This window comes from Palaemon carinicauda, chromosome 9 (assembly GCF_036898095.1).
Source record: "Palaemon carinicauda isolate YSFRI2023 chromosome 9, ASM3689809v2, whole genome shotgun sequence".
NCBI classification, from domain to species: Eukaryota; Metazoa; Arthropoda; class Malacostraca; order Decapoda; family Palaemonidae; genus Palaemon; species Palaemon carinicauda.
In genome coordinates, this window is record NC_090733.1 from 58,871,143 (window position 1) to 58,896,002 (window position 24,860).

The following is a 24,860-nucleotide window of genomic DNA, read 5'->3' on the forward strand; positions in this document are numbered from 1 at the left end:
GTCTCACATCGTGGAGATTCCATTTTTTCATATGACTAGCATAGAGGGTCACACATCGTGGAGTTTCCATTTTTTTATGACTAGCATAGAGATTCATCCATTGTTGGGATTCTATTTTATTTTATGACTAGCATAGAGAGTTATCCATAGCTGTGATTCCATTTTTCTTATGACTAGCATAGAGGTTCACCCATAGTTGTGATTCAATGTTTTATGACTAGCATAGAGGGTCACCCATACTTGTGATTCCATTATTTTTATGACTAGCATAGAGGTTCCCCCATAGTTGTGATTCCATTTTTCTTATGACTAGCATATAGGGTCATCCATTGTTGTGATTCCATCTTTTTTTTATGACTAGCATAGAGGGTCATCCATAGTTGTGATTCCATTTTTTCTTATGACTAGGATAGAGGTTCACCCATAGTTGTGATTCCATTTTTTTATGACTAGCATAGAGGTTCACCCATAGTTGTGATTCCATTTTTTATGACTAGCATAAAGGGTCATCCATTGTTGTGATTCCATTTTTTTATGACTAGCATAGAGGTTCACCCATTGTTGTGATTCCATTTTTTATGACTAGCATAGAGGGTCACCCATTTTTGTGATTCCATTTTTTTATGACTAGCATAAAGGGTCACCCATTTTTGTGATTCCATTTTTTTATGACTAGCAGAGAGGTTCATCCATTGTTGTGATTCCATTTATTTTATGACTAGCATAGAGGTTCACCCATTGTTGTGATTCCAATTTTTATGAATAGCATAGAGGGTCACCCATTTTTGTGATTCCATTTCTTTTATGACTGGCATAGAGGTTCATCCATAGTTGTGATCCCATTTTTTATGACTAGCATAGAGGGTCACCCATAGTTGTGATTCCATTTTTTATTGTCTAGCACAGTTGTCACATATATTGTTATTTGTTTTGGACGCATTGCAACCAGCCAGCCTACGCACGCACCCTTTGGCGTGCTCCCTGTTTTTTCAAGTTAGGCTCCTGTTTAATTACTTGCGAGGCTTACTATTTGGTGATAGTTCTTTCTCGAGAGGCATTTTTACAGCCATTGTGCATTCTGCCCAGCTCCATCTTCATTCTTCCTTCCATAAGACTCTTGCGTCAGGCTAGAGCGTCTTTCCCCTCCGTGTAATTTCTTGCACGGTCAACATCGTACCTTGTGCGGTTGAGTTTGTTCTGGTCGCTGTCTCCACAAAAATTTAGCAAAATGACTGCTGCTGAGATCAGTGCATTTGTGGATTTGGCAGAACGACAAGGCTATGAGGGAGAGGCATTGCGAAGGTATGAGCGGGAACTCACGGATGAGGCCAATGCCCGGAGAAGAATGGAGAAAGAAAGGATGCAGTATGCGAGAGAAAGAGCGAGAGCGTATGAATTAAAGAAGCCGGGAAATAGACGCTCGATTAGCACAGCTCAAGAACTCGCCACCTCAACCCTATGTTGCCAAAGTCCAGCAGGACAACTGCAGGGAGGTCCAGTGCATGGAAGGAGTCACCAAAGAACTCCCTACAGTGGAACTCCAGATAACCAAGCCCCAGCTCCATAGGAGGTGCGGACTAAGGGCAGTGAGCAGTCTTGGATATGAGGGCTGTAACATGCCCTTGGGTCAAGAGCCCATGAAGGTGGTATGAGTGCCCCTCAGGTGCAGGAAGGCTGCCAAGCCGCAGCCTAAAACTGTGACGACGCGACCTGCAGGGGAAGACAGCTTGGTAGGTAATATTGACCTTGGTGTAGTAGCTTGGCTAAGTGAGGAGGCCCAAGAGTCTTCCTCCTCCAGCAGTGAGTCTGAGCTTTGTACGCCAGAAGTTAATTCTGGTGAAGGTGTGCCACTTTCCACCACAGGGGATAGGGCTCCTTCAAGCATCATGCCAGAGGTCTCAAAGGAGGGCCAGGGGTCTCCCTCTTCCCACCATGAGTCTGAGTTGAGTACCCACAAATTCAACCCGGATGAAGCTGTGCCACTTAACACCACTGGCAATAGGGCTACCTCAACCACCAGGCCAGAGGTCTCAGAAAAGGCATGAGGCGAACCACCCATCAGCGCCGAGACCCCAAGGAGCCAGACAGATCTCATCAGGTTCCAGCATTTAGATGAGAGGCTGGAAGACTACAGGGCACCTGCCTACTCGGATGAGGCTGGAATAAGTATTCCTTTTCATGATGTAGTGGTGGGGTATGTAGGTTCCTTGACCAGGAGTAAGCGCAGAAATCTTTTTTGATTACCAATGATCGATCGTTTCATGCGCTGCCTCGAAGCTGTGACAACTAGGTGTGCTTATGCAAATCATGTGAACCAAGAGTTGCCACTGACAGTCCTACGGACCATAACCCAGCAACTTACTTGACTGAGCTACATAAGACAAATAAAGGGCTCATGAGGTGGGGCATAGACCTCCAGAACTACAACTGGAAGGTCAAGCGCCTAAAGAGCTTAGATGAGAGAGATGTCCTCTCCAGGCATTAGTGCTCAGTGCACAGTGCCATGTCCCTAGCCTGTAGTCATAGTAAGTTAATTTAGGTGGTATGAAAAAATTTAATTGGACTTTGTGTCTCCCCAGGTAGATAAACTTGAGCGGCCATCTTGGCACCATTGGTTGCATTTAATGTATTTTTATGTATTTATTTTATCTTTTGCACATGATATGTCAATTTATCTTAATTAGCATGTGTCCAACTGCACTAGGTCACTTAACTTTAACCATTTGTGGCATTTAAATTTTTATTTTTGCATTTTTTTTTTGTGGTTGCCTCACAGCCAGAATGCTTATTTCTATGTGGCACTTAAAGTTAATTTACTATCAAAATAAGGTAAAATTATGACCCTAGTTGCAGCTTAGAAATTAATTCATTATCGTGGTGAGACTCACTAAGGGAGGAGTCATTAAGGCTAGTGGCTTTAGACGGTGCTTGCAGAGTTCTTGTCCTGTTCTAGGACAAAATCTCTGCTAAAATGGGGGGCTGTTATTCTTGGCGGTCATTACCCCACCTTTTTTCAAATAAAAGACCCCGCCAGCAAGGATGAGTCGAAATGCCACAAGCGTTGGGACGCTACCCAGAGTCTCACCCACCCCCCCAACCATCCTATACCAGTTTACTCCCTTTGAGGTCTCATTTCCAGACAGCCTTAATGAACCATGTGGCAGCGTTAAGATCCCAGGAAAAGGAAGGAGGCGAGATGTTAAGGATGTAGGGACACGTGACAAAGCCTGACCAATAGGAGAGCGGTCAGGCCAATTCCCCCTACCACCCCCAATTGGGGGCAAAGTGGGGTTGAATCTACCCAGGAAAAACTGGGTCTTGCTCTTCGTTACTCGACCTCCATGAGGGAAACATCTCCTCTCTTCACCCTCAAGACATCAGGGAGGCTGGACCTGACATACCCTCCACAAGGGAGGAACCAGAGTCCTTTTTACTAAGGTAAGGTGTCTGATTTTGAGATCCTCATTATCCTTACCCAACCTCCCATCCCTTCCTAATCACATCCCATTTTTTCCTTTTATCCTTTAAAGAAAGATCCTACCCACTGAACCTTTTATCCTAGTCCCTATCCCAACCATGTGTGCCGTTTGCTTCTAACCTTAATTAATTCACCCTGTGACAGTGTTGATTCCCACGTGTAGTATTTAAATACCTAAGCTTTGCACTTTCATTTAATTTGCTCAAAGGTTTTATCCACACGACTTCATTGTGTTTCCAGCATGTAAAAGTAAGTGTTCTGTTAATAATTCAATTTATTTTCCTTCCCAGGGAACGTGATTGCTGTGCTGAAGTCTCCTCCACGGTCCATCAAACTCCACTCTAAGCTCTTCGTGGCTTATATTAAAATATAATTATCTGTTGTGCTCCTCTTTCTTTTACTAATTTTTATCTAAATATTATTGTAAATATATCTATTTGTCGGTATCCCTTGTCTTATTGCCGACTGGCGACCTTTCCATTATTCCTTTCCTTTGTTACTGCCCTGAGTAATTTAAGCAAGGCCAGACTCACACACCGGGATCGTAACAAAATATATATATATATATATATATATATATATATATATATATATATATATATATATATATATAAAACAAATGTTTTTATGTTCAACACTGACATGTCTTTTTTTTATAGTTTATATAAAAAAGGTTTTAATGTTATTATTGTTCTTAAAAATCTCATTTTAATGGTTCATAACTTCTCAGGTAGTTTATCCATTTTCTTATTCCCTTTAATCACGTTATTTTTCCCTGTTGGAGCCCTTAGGCTTATAGTATCCTGCTTTTCCAACTAGGAATGTAGCTTTGTTAGTCTCTCACACACACACATATATAAATATACATACACACGCACACACACACACACACACACATATATATATATATATATATATATATATATATATATATATATATGTATGTATATATATACGTATATATATACATATATATATATATATATATATATATATATATATATATATATATATATATATATATAATATATATATATATACATATATACCGTTACCGATCCCATAATTCACCAGGATCGTAGGGGCGCTGCACGGTGGAACACCGCAATAGGAGCCTCCACTTGTCACGGTTGTGTGCGAGTGCCTGGGTCTGGGCGAAGGTTTTTCCTGTCCATTCAGCAATGTTGTCGGTCCACCTCTTTCTCTGCCGCCCCCTTCTCCTCTTCCCCTGAACTGTTCTCTGGAGAATTGTCTAGGACAGGCCGCTTGATCTTGTTGTGTGGCCATACCATTTTAGTTTTCTCCTCTTCACTGTGGACAGCAGATCTTCATAGCGTCCCAGGTGTTGTCTCACTCTTCTGTTGACTTCTTCATTTGTGACATGCTCAATGTACGAGATGCCAAGCACTCGTCTGAAGCATCTCATTTCTGCAGCTTGGATCTTTCTCTGTAGCTCTGCCGTCAGTGTCCAGGATTCACAAGCATACAGAAGGATGGAAATGACTAGGGCATGCAATAGTCTCAATTTGGATTTGACAGCCATTTTTTTGTCTTTCCAGATTGGATTCAGTTTTGTTAGCGCCGCTATTGTTTGCGCGATTCTTGCATGGACTTCTGGTTTGGATCCTTCTTGGCTGATGATTGCACCAAGGTACTTGAATTGTTGGACTGTTTCAAGTTGTTGACCACCGACCACGATTTTTGCTCTGATTGGTTCGTCGCTGTTACTCATTAGCTTTGTTTTTTTAAGCACCGCTTTCCATTCCGTATCTGGTTGATGTTTCATCCAGACGTTTCACGAGGTTGACCAGCTCATCTTCGTTCCTTGCCACGCCGTCAATATCATCAGAAAACTGAAGGTTGCTGATTGTTCGTCCTCCGATGCTAACTGTGCTCACATGATCTTCGAGTGCATCTGTCATAATTTGTTCAAGGAAGATGTGGAACAGGGTTGGTGACAGAAGGCAGCCTTGGCGGACACCTATATATATATATATATATATATATATATATATATATATATATATATATATATATATGTATATATATACATATATATATATATATATATATATATATATATATATATATATATATATATATATATATATATATATATATGTGTGTGTGTGTGTGTGTGTGTGTGTGTATGTATATATATATATATATATATATATATATATATATATATATATATATATATATGTATATATATATATATATATATATATATATATATATATATATATATATATATATATATATATATATATGCCCCGTGGCTGCGGGGGCATATAAAAATTAGAATAGCGCCAACGTTATCCCTGCGTGTCATAAGAGGCGACTAAAAGGGACGGGACAAGGGGGCTGGGAACCCCCACTCCTGTATCTACATCCTGTGAGACAGCAACAAAGAGATGGAGCTGGGGGGAGAGTGACTGCTCCCCGCACTCTAGATTTGGGGTGTTTGAATGTGCGTGGATGTAGTACGATAGAGAGTAAAAGATGTGAAATTGGAAGCATGTTTAGGAATAGAAGGATGGATGTTTTGGCCTTGTGTGAGACGAAGATAAAAGGAAAGGGTGAAGTGATGTTTGGTGAAATGTCTGGTAGAGTGTCTGGGATTGAAAGGGGAAGAGCGAGAGAGGGTGTGGCTTTATTGCTGAGTGAATGGATGACAGGTAAAGTAGTGGAATGGAAGGAGATATCATCTAGGTTAATGTGGGTAAGGGTTAGGTTGGGTAGGGAATGTTGGGCGTTTGTCAGTGCGTATGGGCCAGGTAGTGAGAAAAGTGAAAAAGAGCGGAATGAGTTCTGGAATGAATTAACTAGGTGTGTAGAAGGACTGGGTAGAGGGAATTATGTAGTTGTCATGGGTGATTTAAATGCTACAGTGGGCGCTGGAGAGGTAGAAGGTGTCATTGGGAAGTATGGCGTACCAGGTGAAAATGAGAGTGGTGAGAGACTGGTGGATATGTGTGTTGAGCAAGAGATGGTGATAAGTAATAGCTTTTTAAAAAGAAAGATAAAAATAAGTATACATGGGTAAGAGGAGTGGCAAATGGAAGAGCAGTAGAAAGGGCATTAATGGATTGTGTTGATAACTAAAAGAATGTTTGGAAGATTGAAAGACGTGCACGTGTTTAGGGGTATGGCTAACGGTATGTCTGATCATTTTTTGGTGGAAGAAAAATTAGTTGTAGCAAAAGAGTGGGGGAATAGAGTAGGTGAATGTAAAAGGTAGCTAGTGAGGGTTGAAGAGCTAATAAAACTGGGGGTAAAAAGTGAATATCAGGAAAGGTTGAAAATGACATATGACGAAGTGAAAGTAAGAGAAACTGGCAATTTAAAGGAGGAGTGGAAGTTAGTAAAAGAAAATTTTGTTGGGATTGCAAGTGATGTGTGTGGCAAGAGGATTGTTGGAGGCAGCATGAGGAAGGGCAGTGAATGGTGGAATGAAGGAGTGAAGGTAAAAGTGGAAGAGAAAAAGAGGGCTTTTGAAGAATGGCTGCAGAGTAATAGTGTAGAGAAGTATGAAAAATATAAAGAGAAAAATGTGGAAGTAAAGCGCAAGGTACGTGAGGCAAAGAGGGCAGCTGACCTGAGGTGGGGTCAGGGATTGGGTCATTCATATGAAAAGAATAAGAAGTTTTGGAAAGAAGTGAAGAGAGTAAGGAAGGCTGGCTCAAGAATTGAAGAGACAGTGAAAGATGGAAATGGGAGGTTGTTAAAAGGAGAGGAGGCAAGGAAAAGATGGGCGGAATATTTTGAAAGTTTACTGAATGTTGAGGATAATAGGGAGGCAGATATAATTGCTGTTGCAGGTGTTGAGGTGCCAGTGATGGGAGATGAGAATGAGAGAGAGATTACAATAGATGAAGTGAGGAGAGCACTAGATGAAACGAGAGTAGGAAAAGCGTCTGGTATGGATGGTGTGAGAGCTGAGATGTTGAATAGTTGGTGAGATTGTTTAATATGTGTTTTGTGTTGTCAATGGTACCAGTAGATTGGGTTTGTGCATGTATTGTACCACTATATAAGGGTAAGGGAGATGTGCATGAGTGCTGTAATTCAAGAGGTATTAGTTTGTTAAGCATAGTTGGAAAAGTGTATGGTAGAGTAATGATTAATAGGATCAAGGATAAAACAGAGAATGCAATCTTAGAAATAAAGGGTGGTTTTAGAAGAGGTAGGGGTTGTATGAATCAGATTTTTACAGTAAGGCAGATATGCGAGAAATATTTAGCAAAAGGTAAGGAGGTGTATGTTGCGTTTATGGATCTGGAGAAAGCATATGATAAGAGTTGATAGGGAAGCAATGTGGAATGTGATGAGGTTATATGGAGTTGGTGGAAAGTTGTTGCAAGCAGTGAAAAGTTTCTACAAAGGTAGTAAAGCATGTGTTAGGATAGGAAATGAAGTGAGTGATTGGTTTCCGGTGAGAGTGGGGCTGAGACAGGGATGTGTGATGTCACCGTGGTTGATTAACTTGTATGTTGATGGAGTGGTGAGAGAGGTGAATGCTCGAGTGCTTGGACGAGGATTAAAACTGGTAGACGAGAATGACCATGAATGGGAGGTAAATCAGTTGTTGTTTGCGGATGATACTGTACTGGTTGCAGACACAGAAGAGAAGCTTGGGCGTTTAGTGACAGAATTTGGAAGTGTGTGTGAGAGAAGAAGTTGAGAGTTAATGTGGGTAAGAGTAAGGTTATGAGATGTATGAGAAGGGAAGGTGGTGTAAGGTTGAATGTCATGTTGAATGGAGAGTTACTTGAGGAAGTGGATCAGTTTAAGTACTTGGGGTCTGTTGTTGCAGCAAATGGTGGAGTGGAAGCAGATGTACGTCAGAGAGTGAATGAAGGTTGCAAAGTGTTGGGGGCAGGGGCAGTTAAGGGAGTAGTAAAAAATAGAGGGTTGGGCATGAATGTAAAAAGAGTTCTATATGAAAAAGTGATTGTACCAACTGTGATGTATGGATCGGAGTTGTGGGGAATGAAAGTGACGGAGAGACAGAAATTGAATGTGTTTGAGATGAAGTGTCTAAGGAGTATGGCTGGTGTATCTCGAGTAGATAGGGTTAGGAACGAAGTGGTGAGAGTGAGAACGGGTGTAAGAAATGAGTTAGCAGCTAAAGTGGATATGAATGTGTTGAGGTGGTTTGGCCATGTTGAGAGAATGGAAAATGGCTGTCTGCTAAAGAAGGTGTTGAATGCAAGAGTTGATGGGAGAAGTACAAGAGGAAGGCCAAGGTTTGGGTGGATGGATGGAGTGAAGAAAGCTCTGGGTGATAGGAGGATAGATGTGAGAGAGGCAAGAGAGCGTGCTAGAAATAGGAATGAATGGCGAGCGATTGTGACGCAGTTCCGGTAGGCCCTGCTGCTGCCTCCGATGCCTTAGATGACCGCGGAGGTAGCAGCAGTAGGGGATTCAGCATTATGAAGCTTCATCTGTGGTGGATAATGTGGGAGGGTGGGCTGTGGCACCCTAGCAGTACCAGCTGAACTCGGTTGAGTCCCTTGTTAGGCTGGAGGAACGTAGAGAGTAGAGGTCCCCTTTTTTGTTTTGTTTCTTTTGTTGATGTCGGCTACCCCCCAAAATTGGGGGAAGTGCCTTGGTATATGTATGTAAGTATATATATATATATATATATACATACTTTTATCCATATATATATATAATATATATATATATATATATATATATATATATATATATATATATATATATATATATATATATATATATATATATATATATATATATATATATATATATATATATATATATATATATATATATATATATATATATATAATAAAACCTTGAGATAAAAGCATCCTAACATATGAGCAATTTGAGATACGAGCAAGCGGCCGAGTAAATTTTTGCACTGAGATACAAGCAAAAACTTTAGATACGAGCACGTTTACAGATGCTGATGCTAGTAGACGAGCGTGTGGGAGCTTCCCTCGAGGCCCCCAATGCTTGTTCATCTTGTGAGATCTCCAATGTCTGAATCACTTGTACAATTTGCATTATTTGCTTATCTTTAATGTCAATTTGTGGACAATTAACTCAATAATAATGGGTCCAAAGCAAGGAATGGAAACCAGGGCAGTGATAAGAAAAAGAGCATGATGACGACGGAAGTAAAACGTGAAAGTATCGAGAAGCGTGAGTGTGGTGTACGAGTGTCTGAGCGGGCCCGCCATTACCATAGGAGTACATAGACAATATGTATTATCCTCAAACATATGGATGCTATTACAAGCACGAAGCCTTCGAAAGGCCTAATCATCCTGTCGAAGCTACGAAGTGATGTAAATGAAAAAATGGAGAGGCTTCTCTTGTGTTGGATTAAGGAGTATCTCATTCCAAGTCGAGCTTCAAGATAAAATTTACATTCAAAACCAATAGACTCATTGCTTATGATTACAGTAAAAAAGGATAGTATTTCGGTATCATTACTATTGCAATTAATATAACAAACAATAAAAATAATAAGAAGTAATTTAATGAGATCATTACTTCACACTGCTAGTCTCGTATGATTTCATTAAGAGAGAAACGGAGATGAATAAAATGTTCGCATTAAAAATGATACTTACAGCTTTACATGTGTGAGAAGGCACATCTGTTCTCGCTGGTGAAACTGTCACATTCCTGGAGCCTCCATGACCACAATCTTCTTCATCTGAAGTATCACCACAGTCATCCAAGCCATCACATCGCCACCAAAAGGGAATACAGTTTGCATTATGGCATTTGAACATAAGAGCAGTACAATTTACACTTGTCGTTGGGACGAGTGGGCCAAACGGTATGGAAGGTGGTACATTTGTGCTAGGTACATCAGTACAGTCAACCTCATCAGATTTATCATGACAGTCAGCTTCCCCATCACACTTCCAAGTCCTATTAATTAAACATAATAGAAAATAGTGTTAAAATTTGATCACTTTTTTTTATGCAGTTTTGAATTACAGTATCATAACGAAGATTATCATCATTATTATTAAGAATCAGTTTAATGAGACTACTATTCTAAGCCAGATTTATATACTTGTAGTGCTATCCCAAAGTATTTGTTCTTATACGAGAGGTGAAAATTGGATCAATGTAAAATGAAAGAAGTTGCACAACTATGTAGGAAGACAATGAAGTAACAAGGAAAAGTAAATGGCAGAGAGTAATAAAGTATAGTTGGGACAATACACATAATTCGCAAAGTGCCAGTAACTTTAGTCTTGGTACAATAGTACTGTATAATATCACTTCCAAATTCATTGCTATAACAGAGCAATATAACTTTAAAAAAAAAAACATTTCTTACCACACCAAATTACAAATAAACTGACTAAAAACATTGATATGAACATTTTAATTACTTTTCAGGGGGAAATGTGATTAATTTCCAAAAAATACAGAAAAAAAAACTATGAAAATCATAAATTTCAAGTAATTTGTATTTTTCCTAACAATACTTACCGAGAAACACTTACTTAGGAGGTTACTGGTAACTCCTCTCCGACGACCAGAGTTTTACGTAGTTTACCCTACCTCCATGTTCTATACTGTCCTGATTAGCGGGAGAGAACGTGACCTGGGGGCAATGCCCGATAAAGGTCGCGTGGCTTTGAGAACGACCCGGCAGTAAGTTTTATGTAAGGAACAATACCACGAGGTCAGTGGGGCACTGCGGGGACGGTTGGGGGAGCCATAACTCGAAAGTGTTTCTCGGTAAGTATTGTTAGGAAAAATACAAATTACTTAAAATTTGTGATTTGTTCCGACACAGAGACTTACCTCGAAACACTTTCTTAGGAGACTTACACCTTAGGAGGAGGGAGTGCCCTTAACCCCTGACCCCGATGGACAGTAGGTTAAACTACACAAGAGACTCATTAAGTGTGATATAACACTTACCCTTCTGCAATGTCTTCGTTGTGCTTGATATTGGCGAATTTCCGTCTTGTGTAATGAGCGATATTCTTGATGACGACTGATGGTAAGAGAAAGTGAGAAAAGGGAAAAATAGAACTCAGCTCCTTGTGTCTAGATTCTTTATGTTTCGCGATTGAGCCTGGGGCTTGAGCCGTCAAATCGAATGAAGGGCTGAGATGACCGGCCCGATGGAAAACCCATCTAGGGACTTTCTCGTACAGTCCTTGAGATAATGTGCAGTGAAGGTCGACTGGTTGGACCAAGTTCCCGCTCGAAGAACCTGAGCTACTGACATGTTCTTTTCGAATGCTAGAGAGGTGCTAATGCCCCTAACATCGTGAGCCCTGGGTTTCCCTGCTGTAGGAAGACCTTCTTTTAAGTAGGCTTGCATGATCACTTTCCTGAGCCAGAACGAAACCGTATTTTTGGATATGTTTTTCTTTGTTTTACCCCATGAGACGAAGAGATTCTTGATAGACGGGCGGAGGTTTGCCGTTATCTTAAGGTATTTCCTAATAACCCTGACCGGGTACAATTTTAGGTCCTCCGGGTTTCCTTTATTCGGGATTGCCGTAATAGAAAAGCTCTCAAACCTCGGATCCCACACCGAGGGGTTCTGAGTCTTGGCGACGAAGGATGTGACAAACTTAAAGGTTACCTCCTTCCATCCCCTAGAGTGTTCCACCTCAAATGACAGTCCGTGTAGCTCGCCCACCCTCTTAGCTGAGGCTAATGCTAGCAAGAAAACCGCCTTGAGCGTGAGATTCTTGTCATCAATGTCCTTTAAGGGCTCGAATGGTGGTTTCCGTAGCATATCTAGGACTCGCGCCAAGTCCCAACTCGGGATTCTAGGGGCGGAAGGGGGGCATGATTGTTCGAAAGCCCTGATAAGCATGGAGATATGCCTGGAGGAGCCGAGATCTATGCCCTTGAGAAGAAAGACTTGACCCAGGGCCGCCCGAACTCCCTTGATCGCTGGGACTGACATGGCTAACTTGTCCCTGAGATGTACCATGAAGTCTGCTATCATGGGCACTGACGCTTCCAGGGGCTCTATCTTCTTGTCCCTGCACCACTTCACGAATACCGTCCACTTAGACTGGTAGACGGCTGTGGATGATTTCCTCAGGTACAGCGACATCCTCCTGGCTGTCTTGCCGGAGTACCCTTGTTTCTTCAGGAGCCGCTGGATAATCTCCAGGCATGAAGACGAAGGGCTTGCGGGTTTCTGTGAAACCGCTGAAAGTGTGGTTGTTTTAATAGGTCTGACCTGTCGGGTAGAGGCCAAGGAGGTAGAACGGTGAGGTTCCTTAGGTCCGCGAACCATTCTCTCTCCGGCCACCAAGGCGCTACCAAAGTCATCCTTAGGTTGGTTGCTGCCCTTACTCTGTTGAGGACTTGTCTTATCAGGGAGAAGGGGGGAAGGCGTATACGTCTAGACCGTCCCACTTGTGCTGAAAGTCGTCTTCCATTGCCGCCTTCGGATCTGGGACGGGAGAACAAAATACGGGGAGTTAAGCGTTCAACCTTGTTGCAAACAGATCCATTACCGGGGATCCCCACATCTGGATAATGTAGCTTGCCACTTGTGGGTGTAGGGACCATTCTGTCGCTACCACTTGCCCCACCCTGCTGAGACCGTCTGCTAGGACGTTGTTCTTCCCCGGAATGAACCTTGCCGTCAGGATGATGTCCTTCTGTTCCGCCCATTTTAGGATTTGAAGGGCTAGTTCACACAACTCCTTTGATTTCAGTCCCCCCTCCTTCTTCACGTAAGCCACCACCGTTGCATTGTCTGACATTAGGGCCACCGAATGCCCTCTCATGTCCTCCTCGAAGTGGTTGCAGGCTTCTTGGACCGCTCTCATTTCCAGGATATTTATGTGTAGGGACTTCTCCCTTTCTGACCACGTCCCCTTTGCTGTCTTTTCCCGGAGATTGGCTCCCCACCCGTCCTTCGATGCGTCCGTGAAGAGAAGGACCTCCGGAGGTTGGGAGGACAGTGGTCTCCCTCTTAGGGTGTTCGACCGATCCTGCCACCACTCCAAGGCTTTCCTGGTCTCCTGAAGGAGTGGCACCACAATGTCTGGGGAACTTTTCTGGTTCCAATGTTCTTTTAAGTTCCATTGAACCACCCTTAGGTTCTGTCTCCCGTCAGGTACCAGCTTCTCTAAGGACACCAGGTGTCCTACCAACCTCTGCCAATCCTTCGCTCTTCTGGGGCGACCAAGATGGAAGGGCCGGAGCACTCGATCCAGGTTGTCCAGCCTGTCCGTGGCTGGGAATGCCTTGACCTGTAATGAATCCAGGACTATTCCCAGGTAAGTCATCCTGTTGGATGGGGTTAGCTGCGATTTCTCCAAGTTGACCACGATGCCCAGGGTTTTGCACAATTGAAGAAGATCTTCGCCCTGCTGTTTCAAGTCTTCCTTTGAGGATGAAAGGAGTAGCCAGTCGTCCATGTACCTGATGAGTCGAATGCCCCGTTTGTGGGCCCATATGGAGACCGTCGTAAAGACCCTTGTGAATACCTGGGGGGCTGTTGAAAGACCGAAGCACAGGGCCTTGAATTGTAACACCTGGGCACCCCACTTCACCCGGAGAAACTTCCTGCTCGATGGATGAATAGGCACTTGGAAGTAGGCGTCCTTGAGGTCTATAGAAATCATAAAGTCGCCCTCCCTCAAGGATGCCATGACCGTTCTTGGAGTGTCCATTTTGAAGGTTACTTTCCTGAGAAATTTGTTGAGGGCTGACAGGTCTATTACAGGTCTCCACCCTCCTGTCGCTTCTTCCACTAGGAACAGGCGGCTGTAGAACCCCGGACCCGGGAATTTCACTGTTTCTAAGGCTCCCTTCTGCAGCATCGTCGTGACCTCTTCGTCCAGCGCTGCTCTCTTCGCCAGGTCCTTGGGCACCAACCAGTCCGCCTGTGTTGCTGGAACCAGAGGGGGGGGGGGTGTCTTCCATGAAGGGAATCCTGTAGCCCTCTTTTAGTACTGTTACTGTCCACGGATCTGCTCCGTGGAGCTTCCATGCTTGCCAAGTGAGTCTGAGGCATCCCCCTACCTGAGGCTTGGGCAGGGGAGGGGGGCCTCCCATCTTATTTCCTACGGGAGGAACGGCCTGCCCGACCTCTCCTGGAGGAGAAGAAAGAAGACCTATACATTGGAGGGGTAGATGATGATCCTCTTCGGGGGGGAACCGCAGAGGAAGGCCACTGTCCTGATGAGGGTTCCCTCCTTCCTTGAGTTGGTGCGGCACGCGCGGCCATGGGTGCTTCCGTCACTGGCCTCCTGAAGACGGGGCGGCGCGCAGTCTGTGGCTTCAGGGTAGGTAGCTCCCTCTTTTTGGCCAACTTCTCCACGACATCTTCCGCCTTCTTCGTAGGAATAAGCTGTCCCCCCAGACGGAGCAGGTCTTCAAGGCTTTCACTTCCCTGTCGGGAATCTTAATGGGAAGGTTCTTGACTAGGGCGTCTCTTCTCCGGAGAATCCAGTTTGCGGAGAGAGCTAAAGACTGAAAGGTCAGGAATTTAAGGGCGCGGCTACCTGACCCCAGCAACTCATTCAGAGCCTCCCGTTTTGCAGGCTCCATGGAGTCTGTAGGCATCTGGGTGCCTACGAGGGTGGTGGCCCACCAATCCAGCCAGGAGGCCACATTAACCAAGTCCTTAGACATCTCCTCCATCATTGCAGACTCGGAAGGGGAGAAGAAGGTAGATGCTGACAATGCCCTCCCGTCGGAGATGCCCTGGCACAGGATGTCTAGGGTTTCCTCGGTCTTGCAAGCACCGGTCGGCCTATTTTCCAAAGTGTAGTACTTTGTTTGCGACTTCAAACCCTGTAAGAGCTTTGCTGAGCTGTAGCCCCTGCAGGAGTCGCTATTGCGGGATATGACCCTATCGATGCGAGTCCTTCCAATCCCCACGTTACTGGCCTCGGGAAGGGAGAGAGAGGACTTTTTCTGGGCGGGGACGGCTATGAACTTGTTCAGGACTAAAGTCCAGGGTTCTTCCTCCTGAGTGGCGGGTTCTATAAGGTTGTTATAACCCCTAATTAAGGCAAGGACTCTCCTGTACGCGGAGTCCTCCGTCACCGACGACTCGCCCTCCCCTCCTTCCGACCGATGGGGCGATGCGTGATCTCGGTCTCCGCCGTGATGACGGGGCCCTCGGTTCCCTTTACCTTCGGCGTCCACCGTCTCTCTCCTCTTCGAGGCCTTTTTCGGCGAAACGGTGTCCTCCGTGAGATAGTTCGACGGAGGTGTCCGTCCCCGTCTAGATTCCCGATGGGGGACCTGTCGAGGCTGCCCAGCCTAGACGACGGCTCCCTCCGCTGGGCGGAATAAGCGTCTCCAGGACGGGTCTTAGGCCTGCAAGACGCAGCCCTCCGCTCACCTGGTGACTCCCTGGCGCGGCACGTGGAGGCCCTTCTAGGAGGACAGTCTCTTGCCCACTCAGGTGTCGAGCTAATAGACCTGGAAAAGTCTTTCAAGTTGTTTCCCGGGACGAAAACCCACGTCCCTTTCGGGGAGACTGGTCTCCTGCTTTTGGGTGGAGGGGAACGGGGACTCACCCTGTCCCGAGATCCTGTGGGAGACCGCAAAGGGGAGTTCCTCCGCACAGACCGATCTCGTTTCCACGTCCCTTTCGGGGAGACTGGTCTCCTGCTTTTGGGTGGAGGGGAACGGGGACTCATCTTGTCCCGAGACCTTTTGAGAGACCGCGACGGGGAGTTCCTCCGCACCGACCGATCTCGTTTCCTCCTCTGTCGTCTCCGCCGTTCACTGCTTGACGAATCCGAAGAGTCACGTCCTGACGAGTAAGACTTACCCCCGTAACGAGACCTAGCACGTGACTGTGTTTTCTTGGGGCTACGCCGTACCCCTGACGTAGATGGAATGGGGAGACTCTCCTGTAGCGAAGTCTTCGGCGGCAACCACCCCGACGGGCCCGCCAAACAGGGGAAGGACTCGCTTAGGCCTTCCTCCATGTCCAGTGGGGACCTCATCGGAGTCCTCGGTATGTCCCAAGCCAATGGATCCTCTTGCGGGGACTCCTCTCTGCCGACGACGCCCTCCGTCGCTGATGCCCCTGGAACTTCCACCCAGGAACCTGACGAAGAAAAAGGGACACTATTAGACCACATGGGGTCCCCCGACGAGACGCGGCCCCTATGTGAGAGAGCCACGTCCCCCGGACCCCCACTACACTCACTTACGGGCGCCTGAACTGCCTTGGCAGACGAAGAATCGCCAACAAATTCCCTCTCTTGGGAAAGCGGAGCCATCTGCTTGTTCTCCCTGGACTTACCTCGTCCCTTACTCTGGGTAGGGGATGAAGGATGTACCCTACCTGACCCTTCTCCTGCTGAAGTCGCAGGGGAAGAAACGCTAGTCTTCCTAGGGGACTTCTTCGACGCCTTCTTTTTGGTGCGGAATTTTACCTACTGGACCTCGGTCCAATCGGCACATTCGGAACACTTGTCCGACGGCGAACAAGCTTTACCCCTACACGAGGTACACAGCGTATGCGGGTCAACATCGGGCTTGGACAGAAAAGCCCCGCACGATCTACCGGCTCTAGGCCCAGGACAACGGCGAACGTGCTCCATATCGCAACACAAAGGGCCGTAGACACAAGAAAACCAAAAGGGAAAGCACTAAAACACTAGGAAAGCACAAGGGAGCGAATTCAAAAGAACGTAGGTAAGGCACTAAACACACACTAAGGGATCCAGACCACGTGGGAAGCACGTGGAATCAAACACAAAGGGGGTCGCACGGAGTAAGAGGAGCGACGTGTAGCACGTGTGCACACGACGCGACCAGAAAACTTACTGCCGGGTCGTTCTCAAAGCCACGCAACCTTCATCGGGCATTGCCCCCAGGTCACGTTCTCTCCTGCTAATCAGGACAGTATAGAACATGGAGGTAGGGTAAACTACGTAAAACTCTGGTCGTCGGAGAGGAGTTACCGGGTAACCTCCTAAGAAAGTGTTTCGAGGTAAGTCTCTGTGTCGGAACAAACTATCATTATTACTGGGAGTAAATCTTTAAATTTTTCAGCACATTTGGTTCTGAAGCCTTGCTAGATTTGTCATTTTGCCTAACTATGAGAAATCACTTATTACCTCGAACTCAATAATTATAGACATACACTCTCAGTAAACAAAAGTTTAGTTAAAAACTTACACAAGATTTATATGAAATAGCAACTAGTCTTTATCAAATACTTGGATGATAGAATATCAAAATAGCACTTACATGTACAGTCAACCCTCCTATCTGCAGATTCACATATACTCCTGACAAAATTGGTACCAATTTGTACAAAAATATACAAGGAAATTCACCCATAATACATGACAAAAAAACCTTCCTGAGAAAGAGATTACTATAGTACTATAGGTTTCATACACGCTCATACAATGAAATGCTATTGCTTCTTTTATCTCTAACTCTCTCCTGCAGTGATAATAAAACTTGTTCAAGCTTGACATTGCATGTCTTAAATTGTTTGAATTTTTGTGAAAATATTCTTGGGGATTGCTACGAGGACAGAGTCTCCTTTGCTGCTTGAGCAAGTCACGCCCATGATGCAAAACTGAACCTCAGCACGCTGGACCCAAGCTAACACTTCTCTGTGGGCAAAGGGCGACACTTTCAACGATGCAGCCTGGGTCGCAAAGTCAGGATCCCTATCCCCTCCTAATATTGCTGACCTACTTGTACAAAGCAAATGTGTTCTCCACTCTCGACTTCTTGAAGGGATATTATCAGGTGCCCATGAACCCAGAAGACATCTCCAAGACCGCTATCACCAACCCCTTCAGTACATACACATTCAATTACTTCGGTTTTGGCCTCCATATTACTGGGGAGGGGGAGCCACTGGCCACACGTTGAGATACTACCTCTAGAGTTATGGGGTTCTTTGACTGGCCAGACAGTATTAAATTGGATCCTTCTCTCTGGTTATGGTTAACTTTACCTTTGCCTACACATACACCAAATAGTCTGGCCTATTCTTTACATGTTCTCCACATACATCTGACAACACTGAGATTACCAAGCAATTATTCTTCTCTCATGGGGTTAACTACTGCATTGTAATTGTTCAGTGGCCACTTTCCTCTTGCTAAAGGTAGATGAGACTCTTTAGCTATGGTAAGCAGCTCTTCTAGGAGAAAGACACCACAAAATAAAACCATTGTTCTCTAGTATTGAGTAGTGCCATAGCCTCTGTACCATGGTCTTTCACTGTCTTGGGTTAGAGTTCTCTTGCTTGAGGGTAAACTTGGGCACACTATTAGATCCTATTTCTCTTCCTCTTGTCTTGTTAAAGTTTTTATAGTTTATATAGGAAATATTTATTTTTACGTTGTTGCAAAATATTTTATTTTTCCTTGTTTCCTTTCCTCACTGGGCTACTTTCCCTGTTGGGGCCCCTGGGCTTTATAGATAACATTATGATTTTCCAACTAGGGTTGTAGCTTAGGAAGTAGTAATAATAATAATAATAATAATAATAATAATAATAATAATAATAATAATACTGTATAATGTAATGGTATTGCTTTTTTTCTCTCACTCCCTCCCACACTGATAATAAAACAACCTGTTTAAGTTTGCAGTTGCATGTTTCACGTTGTTTGAATTTCTAAGACATTATTGCTCTCAACTGCTTATAAATAAGCTCGTTATCTATTAAATAAACTTTACTCGCATTCACCTTGCCTCTCTGTTAACACCTTGCACACTATCAATTCTTCCAGAGCCAAAGGAAAATAGCCTTTCACACCCAGGAAATTTGTATCTTTTAGACACAAACAAAACAAACAGATGTTGAGTACAGTTGAATATATCTAATGTATATATATATATATATATATATATATATATATATATATATATATATAAATATATATATATATATATATATATATATATATAACATATATATATATATATACATATATAAACTATAAAAACTTCAAAATGGAAGCGACAGAAAAATAAGGTAAAGTAGTATGCCCGAGTGTACCTTCAAGCATAAGAACTCTACCCCAAGACAGAGGTAGACCATGGTACAGAGGCTATGGCACTACCAAAGACTAGAAAACAATGGTTTGATTTTGGGGTGTCCTCCTAGAAGAGGCTGCTTACAATAGCTTAGGTCTCTCCTACCCTTACCAAGAGAAAAGTAGCTAGTAGTTAACAACTAAAGTGAAAAAGACTTGTTTTAATAATCTCAGTGGTGTCAGGTGTATGAAGACTGAGCATATTATGGAAAGAATTTGGTGTATGTGTAGGCAAAGGAAAAATGAGCCATAACCAGAGGGGGATCCAATGTAGTACTGTCTGGCTAGTCAAAGGACCCAATAACTCTCTAGCAGTAGTATCTCAATGGATGGCTGGTGCCCTGGCCAACCTACTCCCTACAAAGAACCTAACCTGTTCAAGATATGAAGTAAATTTTTTCAATGTTATGAACTTAGGAAAAAATGAGTCATATCTTCAGAGTCTGTACGCATATAACAAGGTGACAGAATTTTTCCAGCTTGGTTACTATACAATATAAGTTCAAGTCACTGACCAATTTTTGGTTGGGGTGGATCCAAACAAATCACTATCAAACACATTAATTCCTTTAGTCAGATGTCTCAAAAGACAACAGAATAAGCAGCATCAAAACTTACCTTAAGCAACTTACTAGGAATTTTTTCAGTAATTAGGTGTATTACAGCCTCATTGCAAGCCCCTCACTCTCAATTTACTTCCGATTCTTTCATTGCAAAACCCTTGCTTTTCCATTATAAGAGACTGAAGACCAAGTTGGTAGTTTGAATCCTAATATATGAGTGGCCACTGAAGTAAAGTAGGCAATCATGAGCAACCTCTCTGTACCATCATTAATAATGTGGCTTATTGTATGGTTCACATAGAGCCAGGAATGCAAATGTTAAAGTTTTTAAATTTCAGCTAGAGCTGCAAAACTGTTTATTCTAATTTAAATGGCAGTGGGATACCACCTAGTGTAGCCTCGGCAGTTAACACGCCTTGAACTTGTGATAACTGTTGGCACATGTAGCTCGTACTGAAATGAATCGTCTCATTTGCCTATAGAGTGCTTATTTTTTTAATGATGCAGATTTGCACTCTTTCACAAGGATGCCCTTTTAGCTTGGAAGAGTTTCATATTAGCTGGTTGGTAGGAAGTATTTTGACCAAATAGCATAGTTTTCAAATAATTACTGAGGAAATGTGAATCAAAACTTATTTACTAACCTAAATTTTTCCTTCACATGTATGTTTTGTCAATAAATAATAACAAATAAAAGAGATTTTAAAATATATGTTTTGTCAATAAATAATGGTAACAAATAAAGATTATAAAGTATTTTGATGGTAAGTTTAAATTAAATAACTACCTGACGAAGTTAATGACAAGAGCTTGTTTTTGGATGCACGCTAAATAATTTTTTGGGCTCAAGCCATGTCGTCGTGATGGAAGTTCCTTAAAGTAGCTTCCTAAGGGATATATGTACTACAGTGATATTCCCAGAGAATTTTACCTTTAGGTATCCAGAATTCTAACTCCTGGCGCGAATATCCTTAAAATTTCTCCCAAGGATATCGCATAATATCAGCGGACGCATTCTTGACACGCCTCCATAGCAATCTGCACCCCAAACAGCGTTTTGGCTTCGAGGAGGATGGCAAAATAAAAGGGAACCGTCCAAAGGCTCTCCCCGCTCTCGTAATACTATTGGGAATACAACAGCGCCATTCCCACGCTGGCGGACATTCCTTTTTTTGTAGCGATCTCGCTCTGTGATATTTCCTGGTGATCTAACTTTTCGATCGTTTTACAGGATTATTATTATTCTTTCTCCATCTTCTTCCACCTCTGGAAAGTTGAGTATCGGGTCTTTACTATGAGTATAATTTAGCTCCTGTTTCACAATGAAATTAGAGTATTTTATTGTGTTTTAGAGCTAGGCCAGTTACTGGAGGCGCCATGGCGCCGTCGTTCGTTAGGCATGTGTTATTTAGATAGCAAAACGACTTCCAGTTTTTAATAGCTTTATTTAATTATTTTAATTATTTAGCTATTTAGGCAATTACTCTTGTAAAGTTTTGATAATGTGCATAATTTTTGTTTCCCTTTTCTCTGTTGATCGTATACTGTAGTTAGAGTTTCGGTGATTTAGGTAACCGAGATCTCGTATAGCCTAGGTAACCTTACCTAGACAGTTTTACTATACGTTCAGACTTTCCCCGGTAACCCTCGTGTTTTGTTTTCATTCAGTGGAGACTGATACCTCCTATAATGTTATGAAACATTACACGTCTCTTCGGAGACTTAAGGGTAATCTCTTTCCCTCTAAGTGTAGCCTCAGGCTACAACCCTAATAGCCGTGCCTTGAATTTTATTCAGACATGGCTAACTTAGGGTTTGTCCTGCCTCTTCCCTTAACCGTTGGTTGTGGTTTACCATCGGGTTTTGGGATTTAGTCAGAATCTCAGAGTATTTAGTCTTATGTCGGTGACCTGCCGGCAGGGCGAATGGGTTGTAGGATACCATCATTCTCCTGCCGGCTAGGTGGCCGGCAATGGAGGTTAGCCCTCATTAGCCGCACTTGAAGTTATGGTAGGATACCATCTTCTCCTTGCGACTAAAAGACTAGTCCTATGCCACAGTACTCTAGGCTGAAGAGTAATTTTCTATAGCCTAGGATACGTGGCACTGGAACTCTGTTTCTTCTTTGTTGAGAGGAGGCGGCAGTGCCGCCATCCCCTTAACTGTGTCGGCAATCTCTGGGATGGAGAACTGAGTCTCTCCTGTTCGCTGGGATTCTGCCAATACCGAAACAAGAGTTTCTTTTACAGGTGGTAGGACTGACAATTTTTGCCAGTTCCTTTCACACTCGTTACAGGACCCTGTTCCCTACCCCTCTGTCCACTTTTGATGGCTGAGCCATTGTCTTTCTTTAGGCCGGCATCTTGCAACCTTCCTTTGCTGGTAGGTTGCCGGAGCCAGCCAGACTCCCTCTCGAGCCATGTCTTTGGCTGACGGTAAAGCATACTGCCGCCAACCACATCATCAGTCGGCAATTGTCGGCCTAGCCGGCAACCATGATGGCCGTGAGAGGGAAGTCCCTTCTGTTCCCAAGGTTCTTCAGTCCTCCCTTGGACTGCTGCTACAGGTCCTATTGCTGGGGTACTGCCGGCCGGGCCGGCACAGATAGTGCTGACTCAGTTGACAGCATGCCGACTGTACTGGTACTGCTGGACTTGCCAGCCGGCAGTGTATCGGCGGTACCTTGTCGGCAATAGTACTGTAGCTGCATGGAAGCCTGAATGGTACATTCTCCCCTTCTATTAGAACCTTCTTTCTGGAAAAAGGCAGTCAAATTAGACTTTTACATCCTTAATTACTGTATACATTCACAGTAAGGAGTAGCCTTTTTTCCATGCTATCTCTCTCTCTCTCTAGCTAGCATGCCGGGTATGCCGGTAAGACCTAGCTATGCCGGCTAAATGCCGGCTGAACTACTGTATATTTTATACAGGTAGCCAGTATATCTGCATTATAGAATATACTGCAGATAGAAAACTACTATATAGTTTATACTAGTAGTTATTTCCAATATATTTTGGATATCCAACACAGGCATTTGCTGAGCCCAATCCTATATTGAATGAATATGATTTCTTCAATATCCTGATTAGAAATCAGTATTAGGATTACCCTACAATATCAAACACTTCAAGGCAGGAGTAATACACCTCTAACCCTTAAATGGTGCAGCCTTTTTCCTTGAGTCTCCCTGATCAGGAAACTCTATATTTTAATATAGTAGGAAGACTACAGCAAATAGGCTGAGTGGGATATACAAATATATGTCTTTATTTTCCTAGTCCAGCTGGCTTCATGCTAGATGGACCATACTGTCATATGCTACTATGAAGGCAGCATAATGACTAGACTACAATACATGATGTACAGTAGCCAGTAAATTGCAATATAGACTTACTGCAATTAGAAAACTACAGTACCATGATACAGTAGTATTTTCTGACATACCTTGGGTACCCTTGTACGAGCATTCTGCTGGTACCATTCATATATTGAATGAATAGTTTCTTCAATATTCTGATCAAGAATCAGTCATCCTGACCCCACAGTATTAACATTATTTTGGGACAGTGATTTGATACTTCTCTACCCCTAGGGGTAAGAGTCCTTCTACTTGGAGTTACTCTATAGAGAAATCTCCATGTAGTTAATACTGAGGGGAGGCAACAGCATTTGCTCACAGGGGTACACAAGTATGTATCTCCTACTATCCCTTTATAGCTTACTATCCTAAGCTACTCTATTGTAAAGGACATTTGCATGTTGATTGTCAAGGAGATAATCCATTGTATACTCATTTGGTTTTCTTTTCTTTACAGGAGGAACACCAGATACCTTGTGCTGCAGTCCTCTGCAAGGCCAAGAGTAAGTATTTTTATGGTCATAATACTTGCAGGTTTCATGCCCCCTGCAATATTTTTTCCAGATTCCTACATTATTGGAACCCACAGGTTTGCAATATATGTCGTACATTAATGTCCGAAGGTTTTGAAAATCCCAAGTCTACAGAGACTAGGGATACAGCTCAATATAAATTACGCAACTGGGTGAGAGGCTTTCAAAAGATCTCTCCGGGACCTTTCCTACCTAATGACGGGATGCGTAAGCAACTATTTCCGGAAGCAAGTGAGGAAACAGTGGTGCCTCAGGAGCTAACTACATCCCCTGACAGCCAAAAAACCTTTGGGATTAAGGGCAAGAAATGCCCCAAGGTAGAAGAGGAAAATGTTGCGTCGGAATTTCCTCCCCCTGTGCCGGCTTTAGAGCCATCGATGTCGACATCTTCGTCTTTTACCACTAATTTGGATAATGTGGTACAATTATGTATCCAGCTGAAGAATCAAATATAGAGCTTTCGTAGACAAAACGAAAAGCAGGAAGTAAAACGCAAGATAAATCCTCATAAAAGTTTCTCTTGTCGCTTCCCAGGGGTCAGTCAAACGACCCATGAATCAAGACCTACCAACATGCTCCATAACCAATCCCTGGAGGTTCGTGGAGCAGATGCCGATTTCAAATGGCAATCTCTGCATCTCAGAGAAAATAGGTGCTGTTCCTTTGGACCAAATTCAATTCTGGCCAAGCTTTGATGCTTTCCCTAATTGTTGGGTTCGACTGAAGTACGAACCAAAGTCGAGAAAAGGAACGGAACCAAAGGAGGTCTTGATTCTCGACCATGATAAGGCACACACTATCCTTTCAGGTAGTCTAAGAAAGGCGGGTTATTCAGAGTCGAAGGTATTCTCACTGAATAACGGACACCCTTTCTTTCTTGCTCCTACTTCACTC

At 43.4% G+C, this 24,860-nt stretch overlaps 1 protein-coding gene across 1 annotated transcript in view; it reads right to left on the minus strand.

The window, feature by feature from the left end:
* LOC137646437 (sortilin-related receptor-like) overlaps positions 1 to 24,860 on the minus strand; it is a 248,303-nt gene that overhangs the window by 215,814 nt on the left and 7,629 nt on the right. Inside the window, exon 3 of the mRNA XM_068379537.1 lies at positions 10,090 to 10,396. Within this exon, the coding sequence (XP_068235638.1) occupies positions 10,090 to 10,396 (307 nt within the window). The remainder of the gene's footprint in view (positions 1 to 10,089; positions 10,397 to 24,860) is intronic.